The following is a 23,432-nucleotide window of genomic DNA, read 5'->3' as shown; positions in this document are numbered from 1 at the left end:
ACAGATATGACTCTACAGCTTGAAAAAGAACTTGGCTTGCATTAAAACCCAGATACCATAATAAGGCATGTGCATCTCAGTTCCTTACTCCAGCAGATCCCTTCTTTTTAGCTTGTTACTCATTACTTTCCTTCCGCCCATCATCCACTTAGCCCATTTCCTCAGTGAGTTAGGCTTCTGGTTTCCCTGCGTTTTATTTCAAAGTAAGTGCTCTAAGTAATAGACACTCTACTTGGGGAACACTTTTAGGTTTGTAGAAAAGTCCAGTGCCTCTATACCGCCCCCTTCAGTGGCCTTTGTTCCTAACAACATTAAAAACGGATTTAGAAAAACGTTTCAAGTTTGTTTTTATTGATGCGCACGTGCCTGTGTCGTCGCGCATGTGTGCTGTACGCGTGTGGTGCTCACAGAGGCCAGAAGAGGGCGTCAGACCCTGTGGGGATGCAGTTGCTGCCCACGGTGAACTGCTTGTGTGGGTGCTGGGAACCGAAATCTGGTCCTCAGGATGCGTAGCAAGGGCTGTTAACCTGTGAGCTGTCATAACACCTTGCAGCAGTGTGATATATGTCAGTGTTTGTTACAAGTGATGAACCGATATGGATATATTACTAATTAAAGCCTATCATGATAATTGGGTCCATTTTTGTATTGTATATGCCATGGGTTGGGACAAAATGCACAGTAAGGCATATCTATCATTGTGGGAGCATTCAGAATCGTTTCAATGTCACAAGTGCCATGGCGTTTAACTTGTTTGTTCCTCTCTTTCTTGCTCTCCATGGCTCTCGACAGACACTCATCTTTTCACTCTCTACACCTTTTCTATTTCCCATCATGCTGTGCAGTTGGACTCAGACAGTTTGTTGAACTGTTCCAGTTGGCTTCTTCATTTAGTGATGTTTCTGAAGTTCCCCTCTGTCTCTCTCTCTCTCTCTCTCTCTCTCTCTCTCTCTCTCTCTCTCTCTCTCTCTCTCTCAAATGCTGTTCCTTATTCTTGAAATTCTGGTAAATTGATGGTCAATAGTTTCTTTGATAACCAACAGGACATGGTTGCTTCAAAGTTGCATCAACCTTGAACAAAGCTGACAGTTTTGAGGAAGCCACGTGACTCCTGTTGGGCAATCACAGGGAGGCTTGATTACCTGAGTGACAAAAGCCTACTCTGTCTTCCTAGGTGACTGTATCACCCTATGTGGCCTCTGATCACACCAACCTTCCTGTCAGTCCATCCCCTGCCAGCTTCAGCGTGCTCTGTACTGTGGACTGTGCCCACTGTGTCTCGAGATCTCCAATTAGTTTGACATTATCTGCTCACAGCTGACCGTGTCTCCTTCCGCTTTTCTTTGCTCTCTATGAACCTTTGGTGAGATATCTGCTCTGGTCTTTCCCCATTTTCAGCCTTGTTTAGATTGTTGTGTGTTGAGAACACCTTCTTTATTTGCTCCACTACCTCATTCTCTTCTTTTGCAGAGTTTTCAGTTGTAACAAAGTATAAACATAGCAATGTCTCCTTTCGTAAATTAATTGTAGAAAATTTTAAAAACTTTTAAAAGTTACCACTGAATCCAAGACCATCTGGACTCTTCTAGGTTTGAGAGTTCTGTGTTTAGACCCATGATCTACTCTCAGGTTAAATTTTGTAAAAGTTGTGAAGTCTGTGGTTAGGTGATTTCCTTCGTTGCCTGCGTGTGGCTCTCGGATATGCCCTGTTCTCCATCGGCTTCCCTTAGCTCTTTCTTCAAGGGTCAGATGTGCAGCATTGGAGGTCACTCTGGGCTGCTCTGCTCCATTGATCTCCTTGTCGATTGTGTCACCAGGGCTCTCACAGCCGCTCTCCTCCTCATACCCTCTCAATATTCGTAGCCTTGCCGTGAGCACAGTGTGGGCTGGAGTCAGCACTCTGAGTGCTCTCCTTTAATAGCTTGCTTATTTGGTGTAATTTTTAATCAATACGTTTTGTTTTGATTGAGATAAGCCATTCCCTTGAGTAAATAATGCTAGCAGCAATAGTGCTATTTAGTATCCATTAAGCCATAATGACATACGCCAAGAACAGTGCTAAATTCTTATCATTATCTATGTCATATGACCCTCTAAGAATTTTATGTGGCGTGCAAATTGTTTTTACCTATTTGTCCATCTGTCTGTCTACACATCCATCTGTCTACTACACGTCCATCTGTCTGTCTATCTGCCCATCCATCTATCTCTTCTGTTCTTATCATTAAAGCCTAGGAAATGTTCTGAGGACCCAGAAAACTAGTTAAAAGTTCTTAGACATGGATTCTGGCTCTGCAGGCTGAGCCATCCCTCTATCCCTCTGTGCGTGTGTGTGTGTGTGTGTGCGCGTGTGCTTGTGTATGTGTCTGTTCATGTGGATGCATTTCTATCAGACTCTAGATGAGTAGAGGGGGCAACAGCTATCTAGACCAGAGCCATGCTTACGTTTTTAAACTACTCGAGAGCTAAAGGAAAGCAGACAGCAGAGCCACATTTTGCCACACTGACTGCCAGGTGTGACTCAGCCCACGCGTCTTTGCTCTGTGAGTGGCTTCTTCTGCAGAAGGAGAATCAGGATAAGGATGGACACTGTGGTTTTATCCTATTCTCTTGCTGAATGCCATGGCTTCCTCGCCTCTCTCTCTCTCCCCTCCGTGACTGTGAGGTGTATCCCCTCTCCAGTGCGTACTGTCGTGCCTTCAGAGGTAACTCAGTGAGCCTTTTTATTTAAAATTTTCTCTTCAGTATATGAGACTAAGTAGACTCTACACTAAGAAGTTGAGGAGCTTGAGGAGACCCAGAAATTATTGATAGGATTTTTTTTGTCATTCAGACTGTTTTCTCATGTCCAGCCTTTTGGTAGAGCTTCTCTCATGTTTGTTGTTGTTGTTATTTGTTTGTTTGTTTGTTCCATAATGTGTGTTCTTTTCTCAATGGGATATAATGTACAGGAAGAGTAAGATCTCACTCCCACAAAGGAATATTTGTATCTTTAAGGACCTCTTGTTTGGAAGGTATCCGGTCCCTTAGACTTCTGCCCGGTGCAGAGAAACTCAATTCTGTGTTTTCCTTCTATAGAGACATATAAACCCACCTCTAGCCCGCACTGCTAAAAGAGCCCTCTGTGTACCTCATGTCTCCTACATGTTTTGTATCACACAGGGGTGCTTTGCAATCTTCACCATGACCCTTATGGGGTGGAGAGAAATGTACTCATTGTATAGACACAGAGGTGAAATTGGAGATGCCACGTAACTTAGAGAAGGTTTGGAAAGGGTGGGTTTCTTCCTCCCCTTGCGCATCTTGAATCTGTTGCTCAAGTTAAACTGGGCTTTTAGTCTCTAAAGTCATTTCTTACTACGTTACCCACTGTCCCTTAAAGTAAAAATGATTTTAATAACCTGTAACTGTTAGACAGACGGAGCAACATCCCACAGCTCAATTCTTCCCGTGGCTGGCAACCCGTGTTTGAGAAATTGCCTTCCTTAGTGACAGCTAAGGAGCGCACAGTGTGAATCTAATCAGATTTTATGTGGCCGGAGACTCGGAACCTTGCTTTAGGGGTAGCAAAATGTAAGCAGGTGGAGTGGGAGCTCATGCCAGCCTGAAAGACCTAGTAACTTGTTTAATTCAGTGACTCGAAAGGTAAGCTCTGATTTCTTCTTCTTTTAGGAATTCTAAACACGCCACAGGGTTTATATAGTTTCCGAGGTGACCTCAGGGAAACAGAGGTGATGGTACTGGGGAGGGGAGGGTTAATGCTCTATACTTAATTGTGCTTCAGGTTTGTAAAGTGATTGGATTGGTACTGATGTTTCTTTGTCCCTATACAGCAATGATTCTAGACTGTTCCGTATTTAGGGTGTTATAACTTTTTATTATTAATCCAAGTGTTAATATCCATGGATATACTTCGCAGAGTATATGGTACTCCGGGCTCAGCACACAGTTGCTTCATGGATATAGAATGAGTCATTTGTTCAATATTAGATTTAAATCTGTTTATGCTTGCCGCGTCCTCTGTAAGACAATTCTGTGATTATTCCCTTACCTCTCCCTGGCTGAAAATGGTTGTTCACAAACCACAAAGTCCGCCTAGAAAACAGCTCAGGGCCGCAGGACAGAAACTTGTACACATGCTTATTTCAGAGGCCTTTGGGAGTGCCTTTCAGAAATATCACTCAAGGTAACGCTCAAGCCTCAAACTAACGTCTGACGAATTGTTTATTCTGGATCCAAGTCCATGCCGGCTCACGTCTCTAAATTCTCTCTCTATCTTTCTATGTGATGTTAATGGGGAAGGATAACAAATGCTGCCCCATGAACACAAGCTTTAGGGTTATGCCTGCTCCATGCTTGCCGTTGTGGAAGCAGCTCTGCATAGACTTAGGTTTACTAATGGCTGCCTCCAGAGAGAATCCACTGTTAAAAGACGAACCACTTCCTGTTCCTGACTTGATCTTGTGCCGCTTCCATTGGCTGGCGGCATCTGTTTAAAATCCGAAGACGGTTAACCTTTCGTGTCTTCGTCAGCCTCCGTAGAAGCCACGATTGATCTGGCGGAACTCGTGAAATCAAGTCAACATCTTTGTTTTTCCCTGAGCTAGAAATCTGAAGGGGAGAGCTGGAAAATGCGTATCTATAAACTTCAGTGGTTTTTTTGTTTTTGTTTTTGTTTTTTTTTCTTTTTTTCGGAGCTGGGGACCGAACCCAGGGCCTTGCGCTTGCTAGGCAAGCGCTCTACCACTGAGCTAAATCCCCAACCCCTAAACTTCAGTTTTGATCCTCTGTTTCTGATTTCATAAGGTCAGAATTAATCCAGATGTTTTTCACAGTCGATACATGGTTTCCCAGACTAAGGCATCCAGTACAGCAGTGCTTGGCGGACAGAGAGGAGTCAGTCAGGACAGCATCTGCTGCACTTCGGCTGTGCGAATTCTGCTGTGATGGGATTTCGCCCACATAGGTTTATGACTTCTGCGGATGATTAACTCTTAAAAACGATTTTCTTTTTCAATCTTTAATGGTGTGTAGGCTCCCGTGAGTGCAGTGCTAACGGAGGCCAGCAGGGGGCATTGGATCGCTGGAAGCTGGAGTTACAGGTGGTTGTCAGCAGTTGCTACTCTTAACTGCTAAGCCATTATCTCCAGCCCTGATTTACTTTTTTAAAAATTTCACTATTATTTATGTGGAATTGGCTTGATAAACCTAAACGTGCTACTTGGTTCCCATTGAAGTAATAGTATCAACGAAATAGAATGTTTGTTGCCAGACTTTTGGATTTATAGTATATGTTAAAATAAATGCAAAGCTTGGAAAATTAAAAAAAATACATTACAAATCAACGAAAATTATCTCTTATAATCCCTGATCTTCTAGGACCCTGATTAGTGATAACTTTGGGGTGTCCAAGAGGTTCTCTCTCTCTCTCTCTCTCTCTCTGTGTGTGTGTGTGTGTGTGTGTGTGTGTGTGAGAGAGAGAGAGAGAGAGAGAGAGAGAGAGTGTGTGTGTTTTGTGGGTGGGGTACATACGTGAGTCTATGTGTGTGTGTGTGTGTGTGTGTGTGTGTGCGCGCATGTGCATATACATGCCACTGTTTAGAATATACTTGTAAGCTACAGGTCACAGGGGTCATTTCTCAGTAGACATCCACTTTATTTTTTTTTTTTTCTTTTTTTCGGAGCTGGGGACTGAACCCAGGGCCCTAGGCAAGCGCTCTACCACTGAGCTAAATCCCCAACCCCACTTTATATTTTTGAGAAAGAGTCTCACTGAGAACCAGGGTTGGCAAATTAGGCTAAACTGCTGGCTACCCAACCCCAGGAATCCCACTGCCTCTACCTTCCCAGCACTGGGATTAGAGGCCTAACTGGGTCTTCATGCCTGCACGTTAAGCACTTCCTCAATGATCTCCCCAGCCCTCCTGTGAGGAGATATCCCCATCTCTTTTGCAATTATATGTGGTATTCATATATGTGTGTGCATGTTCGTGTGTGTGTGTGTTCATGTGTGTGTGTGTGTGTGTGTGTGTGTGTGTGTGTGTGCATGTGCATGCACTTGCAGGAATTCATATAACGTGTCTCGGCCTAGGCAAGCCAGAAGTTGATGTTAGGTGTTGTAAATTTATTTCTACTTTTTTGAAGTGTGGCCTCTCACCCAAACTAGGAGCTCACCCATTTGGATAGTCTCCTTACACAACTCACTCCAGTTGTCTCCTGTCTCTGTATCCTGGACACTGAGAATACAGACAGGCTGCCCTGTCTACCCAGAATTCATGTGGGTACTAACTTAATTAGTGCTTCACCCACTGAACTGTCTTTCGTGCCATGAAGATATTCTTAAGAAAAGAATCGGAGCGTCACAGCACGGGCTGTCACTTTTTGTACAACTTGGCTTGGGGACCCAACGTGAAGGATGCGGAAGAAACTTCATACTGATGTTTTCTTCTCAGGGATCGCGGTTCCAAGTTTTTAACACCAGCGTTGGCGGAAAGACAACACTTACTAGTGTACCAGGCAAGAGCACATTGCTAACAGCAACACGGGCTCTGTCTCTCTACCTTGTGAGGAATGCAGATGTGTGATTTCTAAATCAAGGGGAGCTTTTAAAAAAAAAAAACAAAACTGTAGCGCAGTGGATACGGTGGGAGTCGTGATATTTTTTTCAAGCCTCTCTCCATAGATGTGGCTGCTCTTTGCCTTTAATTTCCGCCATGGTGACATCCAAATCTCAGCCCTGTTAGGAGGCTTTTGACAACTATCCAGAGAGAAGCACTGGAAGAGTAGGTGACGAGGGTCAGTTGTAGAGAACACTCAAGTGTGACGCCTGGGCTGCTGAGAGACAGGGGAGAATGAACCCAAATGCTAACCGCTCTCTGTAGAGGGATAGAGGAGCTCTGTCATTCGTTTCCTCTGTAGGAATGGGGGGTTTTATTGCTCACGAAGGGATGATGACTGCTGCGCGTCTGTTTATGAAGCAGGCTGGAAAGGAGAGGGCTGTTGGAAAGTGGAACGCCCCTTGCTCACCCCCAGTTCTGTGCCCTCCCGTAGGTTCCTGAGCAACATGGGAAATGGTTCAGTGAAACCCAAGCATTCGAAGCACCCAGACGGCCAGTCAGGGAACCTCAGCAATGAAGCCCTGCGGAGCAAAGTGGCAGAGCTGGAGCGCGAGCTGAGGAGGAAGGATGCAGAACTTCAGGAGCGCGAGTACCACCTGAAGGAGCTTCGGGAGCAGCTGGCTAAGCAGACCGTGGCCATTGCGGAGCTCACCGAGGAGCTGCAGAGCAAGTGCATCCAGCTGAACAAGCTGCAGGATGTTATCCACGTGCAGGGAGGAAGCCCACTGCAGGCCTCTCCCGACAAAGTGCCTCTGGATGTTCACCGCAAGACCTCAGGCTTGGTCTCCCTCCACAGCAGGAGAGGGGCGAAGGCTGGAGTGTCTGCAGAGCCCACAAGCCGGACCTATGACCTCAACAAACCCCCTGAGTTCTCCTTTGAGAAAGCGAGGGTCAGGAAGGATTCCAGGTAAGAAGTTTCTATGCCCTGTGCATTCAAGTGGCCCTCGCAGTAGGAAAGACCAGCGAGGTGTCCATGAAGCTTGCTTCCAAAATGGCGGGGGGGCGGGGCGGGAGCATGGAACCCTCAGTTGTGGGTAAAGAGAGTTTTGTGGAGAATGTATCTCTTATCATGCAGCTTTTACTTCAGATCTGGAATTGCCCCCTGGAAGCTGAGGTATATAGATTCTGAGACAGGTTCAACTGAGGGGCCGGATTTGGAAGATGCCATCTCTGTTCCCTTGACAATCCCAGAGAATGGAAGATCACTTAGGAAGTGTGCATGTGTCTTCCTAAGGATGCAGACTTAACAGTACACACAGTGCAGTGGGGGCCGAGCACGCACAGCAAAGCTGGCTTCCTAGCCGCTGGTCTGTGAGAGCCCTGAGGACCACGATGGGTGCTCGAGGGAGGATGACTTCATCCATTCACTGCACAGTTCCTGTTGAGCGCTGCTCCTGCCAGCCACCATAATGGCTGCTTAAGATAAACAGACAGATCTGTCCGTCTCGTGGGGAGAGATAGCACAGAGAGAGACGGATGAGGACTGTATAATTATTAATTGGGATAAATGACAGTGAACAGAAGTGCTGTCAGAGGGGCTGGGAGGCGTTGAGAGAACTGGGCTTGTCATGGAGGCCCAGCTGATGGATGAGGTGACCTTTAGCTGAGACACAAAGGACAGAACTGGTGGAAATTAGGTGAAAAGAGCAAAGGGAACAGATTAAAAGTTGGAATTGATTTCTAAAAGCAGACTGCTTTCCCTCTCGGTGTCTTAAATCAACATGCAGTAAGCGTGCATATTTATATGAGCAGTATGATATTTTAACATAGGCATATGGTGGGGATTGACGAAATTGGGAATTTGGGGTTTGTGTTTTCTTATGATGTATTTATGTTTGGGGTGAAAGTTTGAAATTTTGAGAGGAGATATAGAATTTCTCCACTGCTTTCTTCTTAAGTGTTTGCCAGTGCGTATTTAGGAGTACGGTTGTGACTAAAGTTTGATTTCCTGATTAGGAGAGAAAGGTTAGTCATGATCTCCTTTTGTGTGGCCTTTCCATAGGCGTTCGTTAATTGACACCAGCTCTTCGCCTTGGTGCTGTCTTGGGCAGAGCCTGCCGCTCTGTGCAAGATCTGTGAAATTAAATCAAATTTTAATTTACTCACAGGTGCAAGTAACATAAATCAAGACGAAACACCCGACTTAAACAAATAGTTGACCGATCTTGACAACAGAATTAGGAAGGGAGGCTTAATTCCTCAGTTTGTTGACGGCAGCTGGAACAGTGACTGATCAGTAAATACCTAGAAGGGAAAGAGTCATGTTGTGTCATTAATCATAAAATTGCGTAGCTGAAAAAAAATCTGATTAATATCAGTCATTACAATGGCTTTGTGGATGGAGTCCAAAGTTTTATTATTAGTTGGTTTAGAAGGGTCTTATCTATTTACGCCTTTCAACATAGTAATTATTCTAGTGGCGTGGGTTTGTAAGTTACAGTTATTATGAACATAGGCATATTTTCAGAACTCATATATCATCTGCCATTGTTTATAACAGGCTATGTGTTTTGATATATGAATGTACACTTATTGACTCTATACCGTGTCACTGTACTCATGCAGACGTTATGTGGGCATAAGTAATAGATTATTTACTGCCATCCCCAAATCTCCTCAAACCGAATCTGGCTTTATATATGGGACAGTATCTGAGCAAACTTTGAACAAGTCTGCCTTTGGCTTTCTCTCTACATAAGCCACTATGTCCCTCCTCTTGAAACCAAGGATTTGTTTATTTGCTTGGTCCAAAGACCTGCATTCACCTTGAGCCAAAGCTAATCTAGAGCTGAGTGACTAGAGACAAAAATGTTCCTCTGCGTTGCTGGTTAGCCAGGTTATTACATGGTAAAGAAATTATCATTTATGCATGTACTGTGGGTGGCCCTGGTGCTGTTTGCATTTTGATGCTAATTGCACTTCCCTAAGAGGGGCTGCCTAGGAGGAGGAGTGAAAGGCTACTCAGGTGTCCTCATTTTAATTGTGAAACTAAGGCTAGAGCTTTTGATTGGGCAGCGGAAGGGAGGGTGGAGCTGAGGAGTTGGGGGAAGAGAGATAGGAAGGGGGAAGGGGGAAGACAGAGGAAGAGGAGGTGGAAGGAAGATGGAGCTGAAGCACATGGCCTGGAGAAACTGCAAGTTGGAAGGGATCTCCTAGCTGGGAGTAGAGTAGCGCAGCCATGGATCTGCCCGGTTTAGGCAGGCAGCTTGCATTCACGTTATTTGAGTTGTGTTTTCCTTGCACAGGCTTGTCTGGGTTGGAGAATTCACCACAACACTTAGGATTTTTAAGCCAATCCCCTATGTATTTCCTTCTGTGCATCATGAAGGGGTCACAGAAAAGGCAAGGCAGTGTGCCTCTGAGTGAGGCTTATCAATGATTCCTCTTACCCCAGTGACAAGCCGGATGGGTACACGTCTATGTATAGGTCAGGATAAAGAAGGGACTGGTTGATTGATTGATTGATTTTTGTGCAATACTGGAGATCAAAAGATGAATTGATTTTTTAAAAAAAATGATTAGTCCTAAATAGAACAGCAGATAAGTCATGCCCTAATAACTCTCATGTACGTTGACAGAGCCTTGAGGTCATAGGCAAGCTCCTTAAGAAGAATATGGGCCCATCACCCCTCAGAGGTCAGCTTGTGTCTTGGCTTTACTTGTTAAGTGTCCAAAGGCATTTCTCCTTTAATCTGAAATAACCGGTTGAGCACAGCTAACTCAATCAGTTCATAGAGGTAATCTTATAGCGTTTCAGAAGTATTCACCAGTAGCAATTCATTTTCCCATTCCTAAACACCCAGACAAATTCTGAATGTCTTGTAGGCAGTTTATAAAGATATTTTATAAGAAACAATGTTCTGGAAATCAGAGTGCTATGAATACAAGGGTGTTGCTCACTAATGGGCCCTGTATACACAGCTCATGGATTTGGCCACTTTCTGCACAGAACCTGCTAGAGATGTAAGACTGCAGTCACTTAAAATGGCTCCTCTGTTCACTCCTAGGCACTCACAGTTTATTCACTGAGCTTCTCTAATATTTCCAGAATGGACTGAAATCTAAACTCATACCTAACATATATGGATGGCTCTCCACGAATGCCCAGAAAGCTGTTGAATATCATATGATATTTTCTTTTAAAAGAATACCTTTGTAAACAGAGGTCTCCCAAAATTTATAGCTTAGGGATCTATGAACCGCTATGAAAATCAGAGGATAAATTTTGATGGAGTGACAAGAACTTCAAAGTTCAGTTTCGATAATCCACAAGGATCTGTCGCTCACAACACCCCACCCAGCCTGTGGCTTTTGAGATCTCTATTCAGCCACACTGTGACTGGAGAGGGGACATCCCTGATTTCAAGGGGGTCTCAGCTCAGGCCAGCTTTGTTGACCTGGGTGTGCTAAACATACTTTTAGAGTTTGAAGAGGTCTAGAAATTGTTATCTTCTACAGTTCAACGATTTGCTCTTAAGGATTAGGCTCTACAGTGGTTCAGTGCTGTCTCGTAGGACTTGGTACAGTGACTGAAAGGCTCTGTAACCTGTGCTGTCCAGCGTGATAGCCAGGAGTCAAACGTAGCTCTTGGTTGTTTGAAAGGTGGGTGACGCCTGTAAGGAAATGAATTTTCAACCTCTGTTACTTGTAGTTATGTACCTACATGTGTGGAGAGAGTACTAGTTGCTGCCATTCTAGAATATGTGTTTTCTGTTACTGTCGTTGCCATTGATGGGATCGTGTGACCTCTGTGGGCTTCGGGAACACTTTATAAAGTAAGCGCAGTTTTAGGCCCAGCCCCAGAAAATGTGAATGCTCCAGACAGACTGAGGTGATCACAGAGCAGAATTTCTGTGAAGCGGCTCTGGATGTGCATGCGTGGTACTTTGTAGTCATTTGGCACTGAGCCTGTGGACCAGTTTAGATCTTCAAATGCAGACAGCTGAGTAGGCATGCCGTCTGCCTCTGCTGGAGGCACCCAGGTTTATCAGAGCATCCTGATTCCTGACTTAGACTATTAGGCGTTTTGGTCTCACAGTCCAATGTAATGTAAGTGAATACCAGAAGACCTTGGAGCTCGGGGGAAGTTAGGGATTACTTCACGCTACTGGGAAGAGTATGGAAGGCTTACCACAGTGGGTAGAGAACTCAGACTGGATTCTAGGATTGACTTAGAGACCTCTGATCTACCCACATAGGTCATTCTCTCAGTTCAGGTCCCACAATGTTTTGTGATAACTAACTCCACCGGTTAGTAATGGTGCCTCTTCCCTCTTCTGTGTAGAACTGAGTAGGACTTGCACATTGCACCGATGATTATCATCAGCTACATCCTAAGAGAGGCCTGTGAGTAAAGGGTGTGGAGAATGGATTTGGCCCAGGCCATGTTGGACACAGCAGAGCACACTCGGTTCTGCGAATGAGTCCCGTGCTTCTCAAGGCTGAAACCAGGAAAGGGCTCAGTATTTCTGTCCATGTCTGACTTGCCATGAGCACCAAGGTAGCCATGCATGCAGAGGTCGGGCCAGTTACTGGAATGAAGTTTCCTGTTTCCGTAGATGTTGCTTAGCAAACTCCAGCATTGGCAGAGCAAAAATTAGAAGCTCATGCTGAATGTCTGGTGGAACACAGGCACATTTATCAGAGACATCTGGCAAGTGGCTGCTATGAGCGCCTTTTGCTAAGAACGCTTAAACTATCATTTGAAACTATTGTTCCTCTGTGAAAAGGAAAGATAAAACAAAGGCTTGCCCTGGGTTTCAGACGTGGATTCCAGTTTTGGGGAGGACAATTAGTTTTGTTTGTCACTCCCACCCGAGGGGATGAATAGGTAAAAGTGGAAATCACTGGTGAATCATACGCTGGAGCAAGATGGGGGGACGGGGCGAGGGAGAGTGTGCCGTTCTCATTTGTACTTCCTTTCCGAAGGAGAACTGTTAAGTGTGCATCAGAGACCCGGGCTTCCCTCACTCAATATGAGAGTTCTTATGGGAAGAAATAATGGTGATCTATTAGCAAATGTGTGCTAGTCACCAGGCTGGTGCTTCATGAACATAGGGACATGTAATACAGCAACCTTTGTAGATAGTCGCTCCCCTACTTTACATATTACACACATACACACACACATGCACACATGCATAGGCACAAGCACTTGCACACATGCATGCACACACACATGCACATGCTTGCACAGGCACAAGCACTTGCACACACGCATACACACACACACACACACACACACACACACTGTAACTATGTGCTAGTAACCAGAATGGTGTCCCCAAATAGAGACATGTAATACAGCAACCTTTGTAGATAGTCACTCCCCTGCTTTACATATTACACACACACACACACACACACACACACACACACACACACACTCGTACATGCACATGCACACACATAAGCACATGTTTGCACACGCACAAACATGTGCACACACATGCACACACACGCACATGCACACATACATGCACACACACACACACACACACACACACAGTGTGTGCTAATCTCAAGTCTAAACACTGCATAGTTGCAGAGACACGTAACGCTTGCAACAACTTCGTAGATCATCACAGCCCACTTTACAGGTGAGAAATCTGGGCCGTGAGGCATGACGTCACTCACTTACGGGTGCAGAGTTCTACATTTCCGCACAGGAATTCAAAGGCTCCAACTTCTGCTCTGCTTGATCTTTTTTTCAAAATTAGAATTAGAAGAGGGCTTCCCATAGTTTGGTTGAAAAGGCTTGCAGTAAACTAACTACCAAATAATAATAAATAGATCGTTTAAATGCTATAATTAGCAAGGCAACACAAAACACCACCAGGAAAATCCCTCTCTTTGTTTCTCCAAGAAAAATTACACATGCAGCAAGGGCTTCTCTGAAATAAGTTCAGAGCACCAGGAATTTGTGTGGGATGAGGGTAGAAGGGCCGAGGTAGTAACTTAGGCGTCTTTATCCAAGAGCTTTTAACAAGCAATTACGAATGTTTGGGGTGAACTCTAGACCTTTACCTATCAAGTCTATCAAGTTAAAAAGTTGGTGTCTATGCTTAAAACACTGCTAGCATAACCTCTCTATTTAGCGTAGCAAATGCTGGATCGCTCAGTCCAATGAGGGCCTGGGAAAACAGAAATCTGATTGTTTGATCTGATTGCTAGAAGCCATGGGTGATGATTGCCAAGTGCCATGTGTGCTGGAAGGCGTCCGTGTGTTTGGAAACGGAGGTTATGATTTAGAACAATAACGCTCGCATAGACACCCAGATCCAAGCTAGCTGCTGAGGGATGGGATCAGGGAACAAAGCTATTGGTTAACTATTAGCCGCTGGTTCTCTCTCTTCCACACATTATCTCTTGGATGCTTTGGACTTGCCTACTCAGGTATGTGTGCTTTCTCTGTTGTACCAAAGGTGAAGTTAAAGCTCAGGGTATTTGTCACTAGAATGAAGCTTGTAGTGTTGGTAGATCGTTGAAGCAGGTTTGCAGTGTGGGGCTACCTGATGTCCAATTATATTCTCAATCAGATGCAGCATGAATAGCATCCCGTAGGTTTGTATAACCAGGCTTGAGGGTTTTTAACGGGGCTGGGGTGAGTGAGGGGTACCCTTAAGTTTTATAGAAAAAGAAAGGTTAAGTACAGGGGAGTTCTAAATGTGTCTAGAATTCAGTGCAGCTGGCTTGTCATCTAAAAGCAGTTAAATAAATGCATGACCTCTCCAAGAGCTGGCATCTGGCCTCTCTCACTTCCAGCCACTTCTCTCTAGGAAACCCAGGGCTCTGCGCTCGCGCTCCGTCTCTTTGTCTCTGTCTTCAACTCTTACGTGCTCTGCTTTATTCCTTTCTACCCATTATTCCTTCTCACCACAACACCGACTTCCAGCCTGTCAGCAGCCAGGTGCTAGGAAAAATACGTAACAGAGCCTCAGAAGACGCCCAGGATTTGAAGCCCGACTGTTTTGAATAGTCTGACGTTCGAGTGCTCATATCTAAGCGCCGTGATAACCCTGAGGACACTACCCCACGTACCACATTCTCACGATGAGACGCTGTGTTATTTTTATACTACCCAGAAACCATATCGATTCTAACCAATAGCTTCAGGTTACGGCAGGCAGGGAGATGGTGTTGCACAATCACACATGCGAATCAATCCTTATTTACCGAATACTGAAATCAATGATGCTCAATCCTTTAAATATAATTAAGCCACCGTTACCGTTGTGACCTCACAGAGTGCCTCACAAGGTCGTCACCTGAGGTTCCTTTTTAAAAACATTTTTAATCTTTGAGGATTTCATAGGTGTGTTTCAGTCATACTCCTTCTATCTCTTCCCAGATCCATCCTTCCCTCCTCCCAAATCCAACCCCTCACCCTCCCACATCCTCCTCCTACAACCACCGCAATATCCCTTCCATATCCACCCCTACATCCACTCCTCCCCAAATCGGTTCCCTCTTCCTTTTTTCCTTTATTAACTCATAGGCTCCATCTGCATTGTCCATACACTCACGAGTATAGGACTGTGCACTGGAGAATGATCAACTGACCAGGAGCCACAGCCCGAAAGAAAACCGACTGGACTCTCCCCCAGAAGCCACCACTACCCATAGCACCTTAGTTAGGAGTCGGACTCACAAGTCCCTTCCCACCCCATTCAAGAATGTTGGCTGGCTTAATCTGGTGTGGGCAGGCAACCGTATCTTTGGTGAGTTCAGGAGCGCAGTAGTCCCATCGTGTCCAGAAGACAGTGTTTTGCAATGTTCCCCCAACCCCCAACTCTTTCAATCTCACTCTCCTTTGCGATGGCCCCTGAACCTTGAGGACACGGTGTATTCTAGAGGTCCCAAATGTGAATGAGCATCCCAAAGAAGCTTGTTCTCTGAGCCTTGTAGAATTCCGAGCTTCGGCATTAACCACTCTCTGTACCAAGACATTTCTCTGATGAGGCCTGAGACCTGCACTCATCTGTGGGTAGAGAGGCACCCATCTGGAAGGCAGTTTGATATTATGCACATTTACTAAAATAATAGTACTCCACTCACTACTAGAGAGCTACCGAATCACAGCTTCTTGGCTAGACTTGCAGTACCTCGAGTCTAACCGAAAACATTCATGTCACTATTGCAGCCATGGACGTATACCTTGCCACATGGATCATTGTTGCACAAACACAGGATTCACAGCTGGTTAAGAGTCTTGACCCTCCCCTGCAACTGCCCTCGTGGCCTGCATGGCACTTTCAAGTTAACACAGACACAGCTGAATCCCAGCTATTTTGACACACGTTTTCTTTTGCCTCCTGGCTCTACAATCTGTCGGTTCTGTAGACCTTCTTGGTCATATGGGTTTGGAGCCGTGTGGGCTGGCTTAAAGCCCTGTCTTGGAGGCCTGGGTAGGAGCTTGTAGCTAATCTTAATGACAGCTTTCGGTGTCTTCTGAGACAGAATGTGTTTTCCTCATACTCCCCCCCCCCATAGTCAGTCTGTTCTAGACAGGGCATGTTTCCTGGCTGGGTACACATAGAAGACAGCAGTAGAAACCATGCCGTTGAGGAGCAGTACCCCCTGCACCAGCCTGCTCTATGGGTCAGAGGGAAGCTCCAGCCCTGGTCTCATAAACACTGTAGTCTCTGTAAGCCAATACCGCTCCCTGCCTCACTTCTAAGATTTAAACAGCGATCCAGGTCTGAGGCAAGAAGAGCTAAGTCAAGGTCAAAGCTCTCGGGTGTCTAGACTTTATGAAAGCACCTTCTTTGCAAAGCAAACCTTCCTCATCCTGTGTATACACCTCCTGCTTCAAGGTCTCATTTTAAAATAATCTGTCTTTGAAGTATGTTTGAGTTTTAGTTATAAATATTTCAGGGCATTCTTAACTGGCAGGTGTCTTTTTCTTTGTCTAGAACCAGCTGGAGGATGCTTTATATATAATGTATATTAAAGTATGAGTGGTCAGGAAGTCCCATGTCCCCTTAAGCCTCCCAGTCCTTCATATCAGCTCAACTGGGGGCTGTGTGTTGGGGGATAATTTCCTAGCAGCAGTCTTGGCAATCTTTTCAGAAGTTTTAGACCATGCTCCCAGGTAGGAAGGGAAAAAGGTACTGGCGCTCTCAACCCCCCATTCCCCTTTCCACATGAGAATAGGGACAAGGAACTAAGGAGACACCAGAAGAGGTTACTACTTAAAACATCTTGGGGCTAGGGACTCAGAGAAATACAAGTAATAAATCCCCTCACGATTTGCAATGTAAACTACATGTATTCGATACCTCAGAGCATTTTTCGTAGGTCACAAGGCTGCAGTGGAAGGGTCAGCCAGCTGTGCTTTTTTTTTTTTTTTCTAGTACCTTCTAGGCCAGTGGTTCTCAACCTACCTAATGCTTTGAACGTATAGTACACCTTCCCATGTTGTGGTGAACCTCAACCTTGACATTATTTTTGTCGCTACTTCATAACTGCCATTTTGCTACTCTTACGAATCGTAATGTAAATATTTAGGATATCTGATATGCAAGCCCCCCCGGGGGGGTCGTGACCCCAGGTTAGGAATCACTGTTCTGGAAGGTTCTTTTCTAAGCTCATATAACTGTTGTAGAATTAAGTGCATTGTGGGTACTGGACCAAGGGCCTAGATTTCTTACTGGTTTCAGCTGAGGGCTGAACCCAGTGACTTAGACCTGTTGAGAGGTCCCTGTGGTATGTGCCTCTCTAAGGCCTCCTTACAACAATTTCTTTGTGGCAGTTGGGAAGTCTCTTTACAGTTGGCTTAGATGTGGTCATAAAACCCTGGGGTGGCCTTCCACTATTGTGTGTTTTGTTGGCAAGGAAAAGGTCCTTGGATCTGCCCCACTGTATGGTGTGCTGTTGTATAAGGACATGAAGTAGTAGCCACACCAAACTCTTTACTTCTTTGAGGTGAGACTCTCTGGTCAAAATGGCCCTGTGGGTGTGTAAGGCACGTGTAAGAGGTTCAACATCATCCAGTCATACGTCCATGTTCCTGTCATCCCCAGAGCCAAATGATAGGAACCACTTAATATTTATCACTGGATGAAGACAGAAACAGAATGCAGCATGCAGAATCTTAACAAGACGTTATACCTCATGCTATAACATAAATGAACCCTTAAGACATTATACTAAGTGAAATAGATCAGGCTCAAGAAGGAAAATGTTGTATAGTTCCACTTAGGAGCTATCCGAAGTAGTCAAAAATTAGAGTTATAGAGTGTAGCCGGGGGCAGAACAGAGAGATCGAGTGTGTAATGGGTGTGAGCTGGAAGCAATTGAATTACAGACAATGGGAGTAAGTTTAATGCTAACGAACTGTGCATTCAAATAGTTCAGGGGCACATTTTACATAGTGTGTGTTTGGTCACATCATAAAGACATATTCTAGGACTGATGAACTGTGTTCTCCCAAATGCCAGGGCATGCTTCAAGTTCCAGATGGGGGCTGGGAGGAGAGAGAAGGGAGTCAGGCTGTTCTCAGTGCTGTACCCATTTGTTATACCGTGAAAGAGAGTACGATATGTCAATGTGCTACAGTAAACATCGTATTAGTCAGCTAGCTGATTGCCTCCCTGACAGGCATATACATTTGTTACGTATCTTTTGTTGTTTTCTGTATCTTCCCCTTCCTCCTGGTCTTGCAGAAGGATAGAGGGAAGGATGAGATCCCATGTTCATATCTAAAACACTTCAAAAGAAGATTTTTATATTATTTTTAATGTGTGTGAGTATGTGTGTGTACACATATATGGGCGAAGCACCTTTAATACACTGAGCCATCTCATTGGCCAACAGCTATAGTTCTCAAGTAGAGCTGTCATCACTGGGGGATTATTTTTTAAAGGTATCTGGGTCTAGCCCTGGGAGAGGCTGATTAAATCGGTTTGAGGTGAGAGAGCCCAGGCTTATGATATCAGATTTATAAACACTGCTCGCTGCTAGCACTGAGAACCCCTGCGTTACGAGGATGTGCCCCCACCACCGCTGACTTCCAAAATAATCAGCTGAATGATCAAGATCAGTGCTAATTAGATACTTAGAACTGTTTACCATTTATACCTAATTACCGTGGCGCATCAGTGCATGCATAACATCCAGTGCGTCATGCTAGCCTTCTTGTAGATTTTGGTTGTTTTCAACATTTCATTATTAATCTGTGTTCTTTGATACTCGTGGGGAAAGAGCCATCTGCAGAGGCCCGAGAGAGAGCCCGAGAAATGTTTGTTGTGAGCAGGAAATAACAGCTACGTGATTGACTTAGAACCTGGCTTGATTACACGGTCGGTAGGTAAGGGGATTCACAGGAGAAAGTCCCTGCCTGTTTTCTGGTTACTCCTGGAATGACCTCGTCCCTTCCTGGGCTGCTTTATAGTTTATAAACACATACATTGATTAGGTATCTTTTTGCTGTTTTATCTATCAAAAATGTACGGTTCTGATACAAAACCCAGGAAACAAAACCATATATGTTCTGTTTATCAGTTGTATCCACTTATTAGGTGACTGAAATAATTTTTACCCATTCTTGCCCTTATGTCTATATTACGTAAACAAAGAGAAGAAATTTGAATGTTTCCCAGTTTTCTCAGTATCATCAAATTCCTAGTATGTGCCAGGTACATCTTGAGAGGTTGAGGAATAGGTCGAGGGAGGAAAACGTGATGATCAAAAACTCCATGATCTGAGTCTCTTTAGGGAAATTAAATTTATTTCCCCCATGTGCGGTGAATACTCTGCTGAAAGAGATAGGCATAAGGAAAGAAGGGGCTTAAAAAAAATAGCAAGATATTTTGTTTCCTTTGAAACAAGTTTTCACCATGTAGCCCAGGCTGGCCTTGAACTCAGTAATCTATTTCTACCTCCAGACCGCTGGGAATACAGGTGTGCACCACCACACCCAGACTTAGTGCATGCGCTGCCGAAGGGAGCACACACCACACCCAGCCTGAAGAGAAGCTCTCAAGCTGGGTAGACCATAGGGATATAAAGTGGGCCAGCACATTTGGGAACAGCAAACAGCTCAGTGGGTGTGGATACCCCAAGATGGGAGGAAACTGGTCAAGCAGAGGGGTTGAACCGTCAGGCATTTTAGCAACATTTTGAAGTGATTTCTCTGAGAGTATATGGGCATAGCCTAGGTCAAGAATGTAAGGTTTTGCAGTTCTCGGTCTTTCCGTTGGTGGGGAGAAGCTGATTCACCCAGGTAATAGCTAACCCTTGAGTAGTATATTTTATGTCCCAGGTACTGTTCTTGCTGCATTATGCTATTAAATAATCTAATTCTCAGAAATCCTACGACCTGTGGACCGTGTTTATTGTTGCCTTACAGCTTAGAGAATCCAAGAGGCAAGGTGACGACGTGCCAAGCTTCCAGAGTTCGTAATGGGAGACCTTAGAGTCAAGCTCTGGCATCCCCGTTCATGATCTTGTGCCCTATGGATGACTCTTATTGGATTGGATAGTTGAGCTGTGAAATACAATGCCGTACAACGTAGGATGTAGACACAGAGCTGATGCTTGTGAAAAGACTTGGTGGGAAGAGAGCAGACAAGGGCTACTGGCCAAACCTCGAGTAAAGAAGCTCGCTGGGTAACATGGTCTGACCAAACTGGAGAACAGAGGGCTCTGATATCCAGGGTACAGAAGGTGGCCTATGACCCCAGTAGTGAAAAACGTTGGGTGGACTTTGACAAATGGAATTACCTGGGCCAACTTAGAAGCTGGGAGTTTATGGCTTCGAGGAATGTTGATTAAATAGATTGGTGCCATAAACGGATTACGAAAGGCTGTGAGGTCCCCTCAGATGGGTATGAGTTTGAGATCCTCCTCACCGGGGGAACTTTGGACAGAGCAGAATGTCTTAGGAACGCTCCTGTGGTTTGCAGAACCTTCATTTCCAGAGAAACATGCTATAATTGCTCCTGTTGCCCAACTGCTGGTGCTGCCACGCATCAAGGATTTGCTGCCGTGTAATCAGACTTCATGTGCAGAATATTCCCATGGGACAGGTGTGGGTGCCGTGCCCTAACCACAGGCGATCTACCCACAATTCAGAGGGTTAAGCAGCCGCTCCAAGGACGTGAAGTTGGGAGATGGCAGAGCTCACACACGAAGTGAGCGGTTTCTGGTTCCTGAGCCACGTACATTTTAAATTAGTTTGGGAGCAGTGGTGGTTCTGGGGAGATGGTTCGGTGGCTAAGGTACTTGTCTGGGAAGCTTGAGGCCATGAGTTCAGGTCCCTAGCACCCAAGTAACAACCCAGGGGCATGTTTAATATCTTACTCTAATGGAGCCATAGATCACAACTCTACGGCTCTGAAACTTTTTTCTTTATATAGCCAAACTCACTCACGCCCTATACAGTGGTGCTTTAGGATTATCGTCGCTGTGTAGTGACTGTGTGACTCTACCTAACGGACCAATTCTCTACCGGACATTTGGTGTTACAACGCACATGGTCACTGCCGCCATGTCTTTTGTGCGTGAATGTCTGACATCTGGTGGAGGTGAACAGAGAAATAAATAGCTTGACGGTCCGGTGTTTCTAAATTGGAATTTAGCACAGACAGCCATGTTTCCAAAATGGCTAAACAAGCTGATCCCCCCCCCCCCACCCATCAACCTAAGTGTACTATCTTTCTTTAAGTTCTCTGAGGTACTTGGGAACTTTAGCAATTTCCACCTTACTCATTCTGGTGAACATGTTGCAATGTTCCATTGTGGCTTTCCTGTGCTCTTCCTTCCCAATTAAAACGGATGAGTGTTTTCTGATCTGTTTTCCACCAGTGTGTGTTTTGGCCTATCTCATCCCTGTATCACAGCTGCTACCCTTTATCATGTATTTCCGCACTTCTAGGCCGGTTCCTCGACTTTGAATTTTATACCAAAGGCCTTTCTGTCCATCTTCATTCCACTTACATATTAGTTATTTTGATATATGGCAATTATTTACATAATGTTCCATTTTCTTTAATTTTCTGAGACCATGGTTTAACCTTTTTATAGCTATAAGAGTTTTAGAATCAGCTTCCCAATTCTCAAAAAAAAAAACAAAAACAAAAAAAAAACAAAAAAAAAAAACATGATTAGACTGTTATCAGCTAGGAAACAGTTGACATCATTAAGCATTTTATTTTAGGGATCAGTAAGACAGATCAGTGAAGAAAAGCACTTGGCCCAATGCCTGCCGACTTGAATTTGACCTCTGAAGCCCACATAGAGGTAGAAGGAGAGAGCCAGTTATATAGAATTGGCCTTTGATCTCCACGTGGGTGACATGCGCACTTAATAAATTATCATCTTAGAAGGGTGACACACACACACACACACACACACACACTCAAGAAAGTGTCATTTTAACATTCAGTTTTAGATTAAGAAATTCATTATATGGCTCTGCTTTTAATATTTATCCTTCCTCCGACTGCCACTTTCTCTTGGAAAGAGCAAAGTCTTCTCTGGAATCCACTGGGAAACGGGAGAGCGTGTAACAGGCTTTGTGTTTGTGTGCGTTGCGAAGCCTTCAGTGACATCCCTCAGAGCTAGTACTCAGGTCAAAGGTCAAGAGCACTGCACCAGGCCATGCAAATGTTGCTTCCTCCACAGCCACGGCCCACGAGGCAGTCCTCGACTGCAATGGTGGATTCTTTTTTATTTTTGTTTTTTTCAATTTTCTACTCATGTCTTTCTTTACTTCCTTAACTTTCAAGCCCCAAACCTTCTTAGAGGAAATAGAAATAAACAAATAAATGGTGTTTTTTTCCTTTATTGTTTACAGATCTGATTATATCTATATCCATATCTATATCCATGTCTACATGTATGTACACATATACAAATGATTTGTGTTTATTTTGTAATTTAATTTTTTAGTCTCATTGAAACTTATATTTTTTTGCATCTATTAAAAATAGATTTTTTTTCTCATATAATAAATCTGTATTTTGGTTTTCCCTTCCTCTCCTCCCTCTACAGCATGTGTTGGTTGGAGGTTTTCATAGGACCTGTTTGACCAACAAATCAGATATAATTCATTCCCAGTGCTGGATGCTTCATTTGGTGACGAGAAGCGTCCAGTTGGGCGCTGTGTCCCCTATTATGTGGTGATTTCACTTAGATCTCCCTCATGCATGTATATACTTCAGGAGGCTTCTCAGATTAGGTTTCCATACTAGTCCTTAATGGTTCTTTCTTTTAGCTGTCCCTTCCTGTATCGTCTTCTCTGTCCTCTGTCCTTCCTTCTGCACCTGACTCTCCCATTCCAGTCCCCCACACATACCCCAGTTCATCCTCTACTGTCTCTATTCCATATCACCTTCCTAGCACAATCTGGCCATTTTCCCTACTCCACACCTACCCTCTGTGGTTCTGTTTTGCAGATCGGTTACCTTTGACTTAAGAGCTAATATCCACATATAAGCAAATACACACACCTCTGTCTCCCTGGGTCTGTGACATCCCACTCAGGATGCAAATTTTGCAATGTCATCTTTTTTAACAGCTCAATAATATTCCATTGTGTGTGCCACACTTTCTTTACCCACGTTTCTCTGCTGTGGGACATCTAGGTTGTTTCCAGTTCCTGGCTGTTACGAATAGAGTCACAGTGAACATGGTTTCACAAGTGACCTTGTAGAGGATTGACGCATCCTATGGCTTATGCCGAAGATGGCTGGGTCTTGAGTTAGATTGGTTCCCCATCTTTCTGAGGAACAACACGTTGACGTCCAAAGCAGCTGTACAAGTTCGTGCTCCCACCAGCAATAGCTTAATGCTCCTCACATCCTCGCCGAC

General features: G+C 44.6%; 1 protein-coding gene across 1 annotated transcript in view; it reads left to right on the top strand.

The window, feature by feature from the left end:
* Positions 1-23,432, top strand: part of Prkg2 (protein kinase cGMP-dependent 2) — a 103,821-nt gene that overhangs the window by 5,626 nt on the left and 74,763 nt on the right. The window contains 1 exon segment of the mRNA XM_032916130.1: positions 7,051-7,524. Coding sequence (XP_032772021.1) covers positions 7,064-7,524 — 461 coding nt within the window. The 5' untranslated portion in view covers positions 7,051-7,063.

Source organism: Rattus rattus, chromosome 11, assembly GCF_011064425.1.
Source record: "Rattus rattus isolate New Zealand chromosome 11, Rrattus_CSIRO_v1, whole genome shotgun sequence".
Taxonomy (NCBI): Eukaryota; Metazoa; Chordata; class Mammalia; order Rodentia; family Muridae; genus Rattus; species Rattus rattus.
Note: the sequence above shows the minus strand (reverse complement) of the source record. Positions and strands in the feature narration are given on the sequence as shown.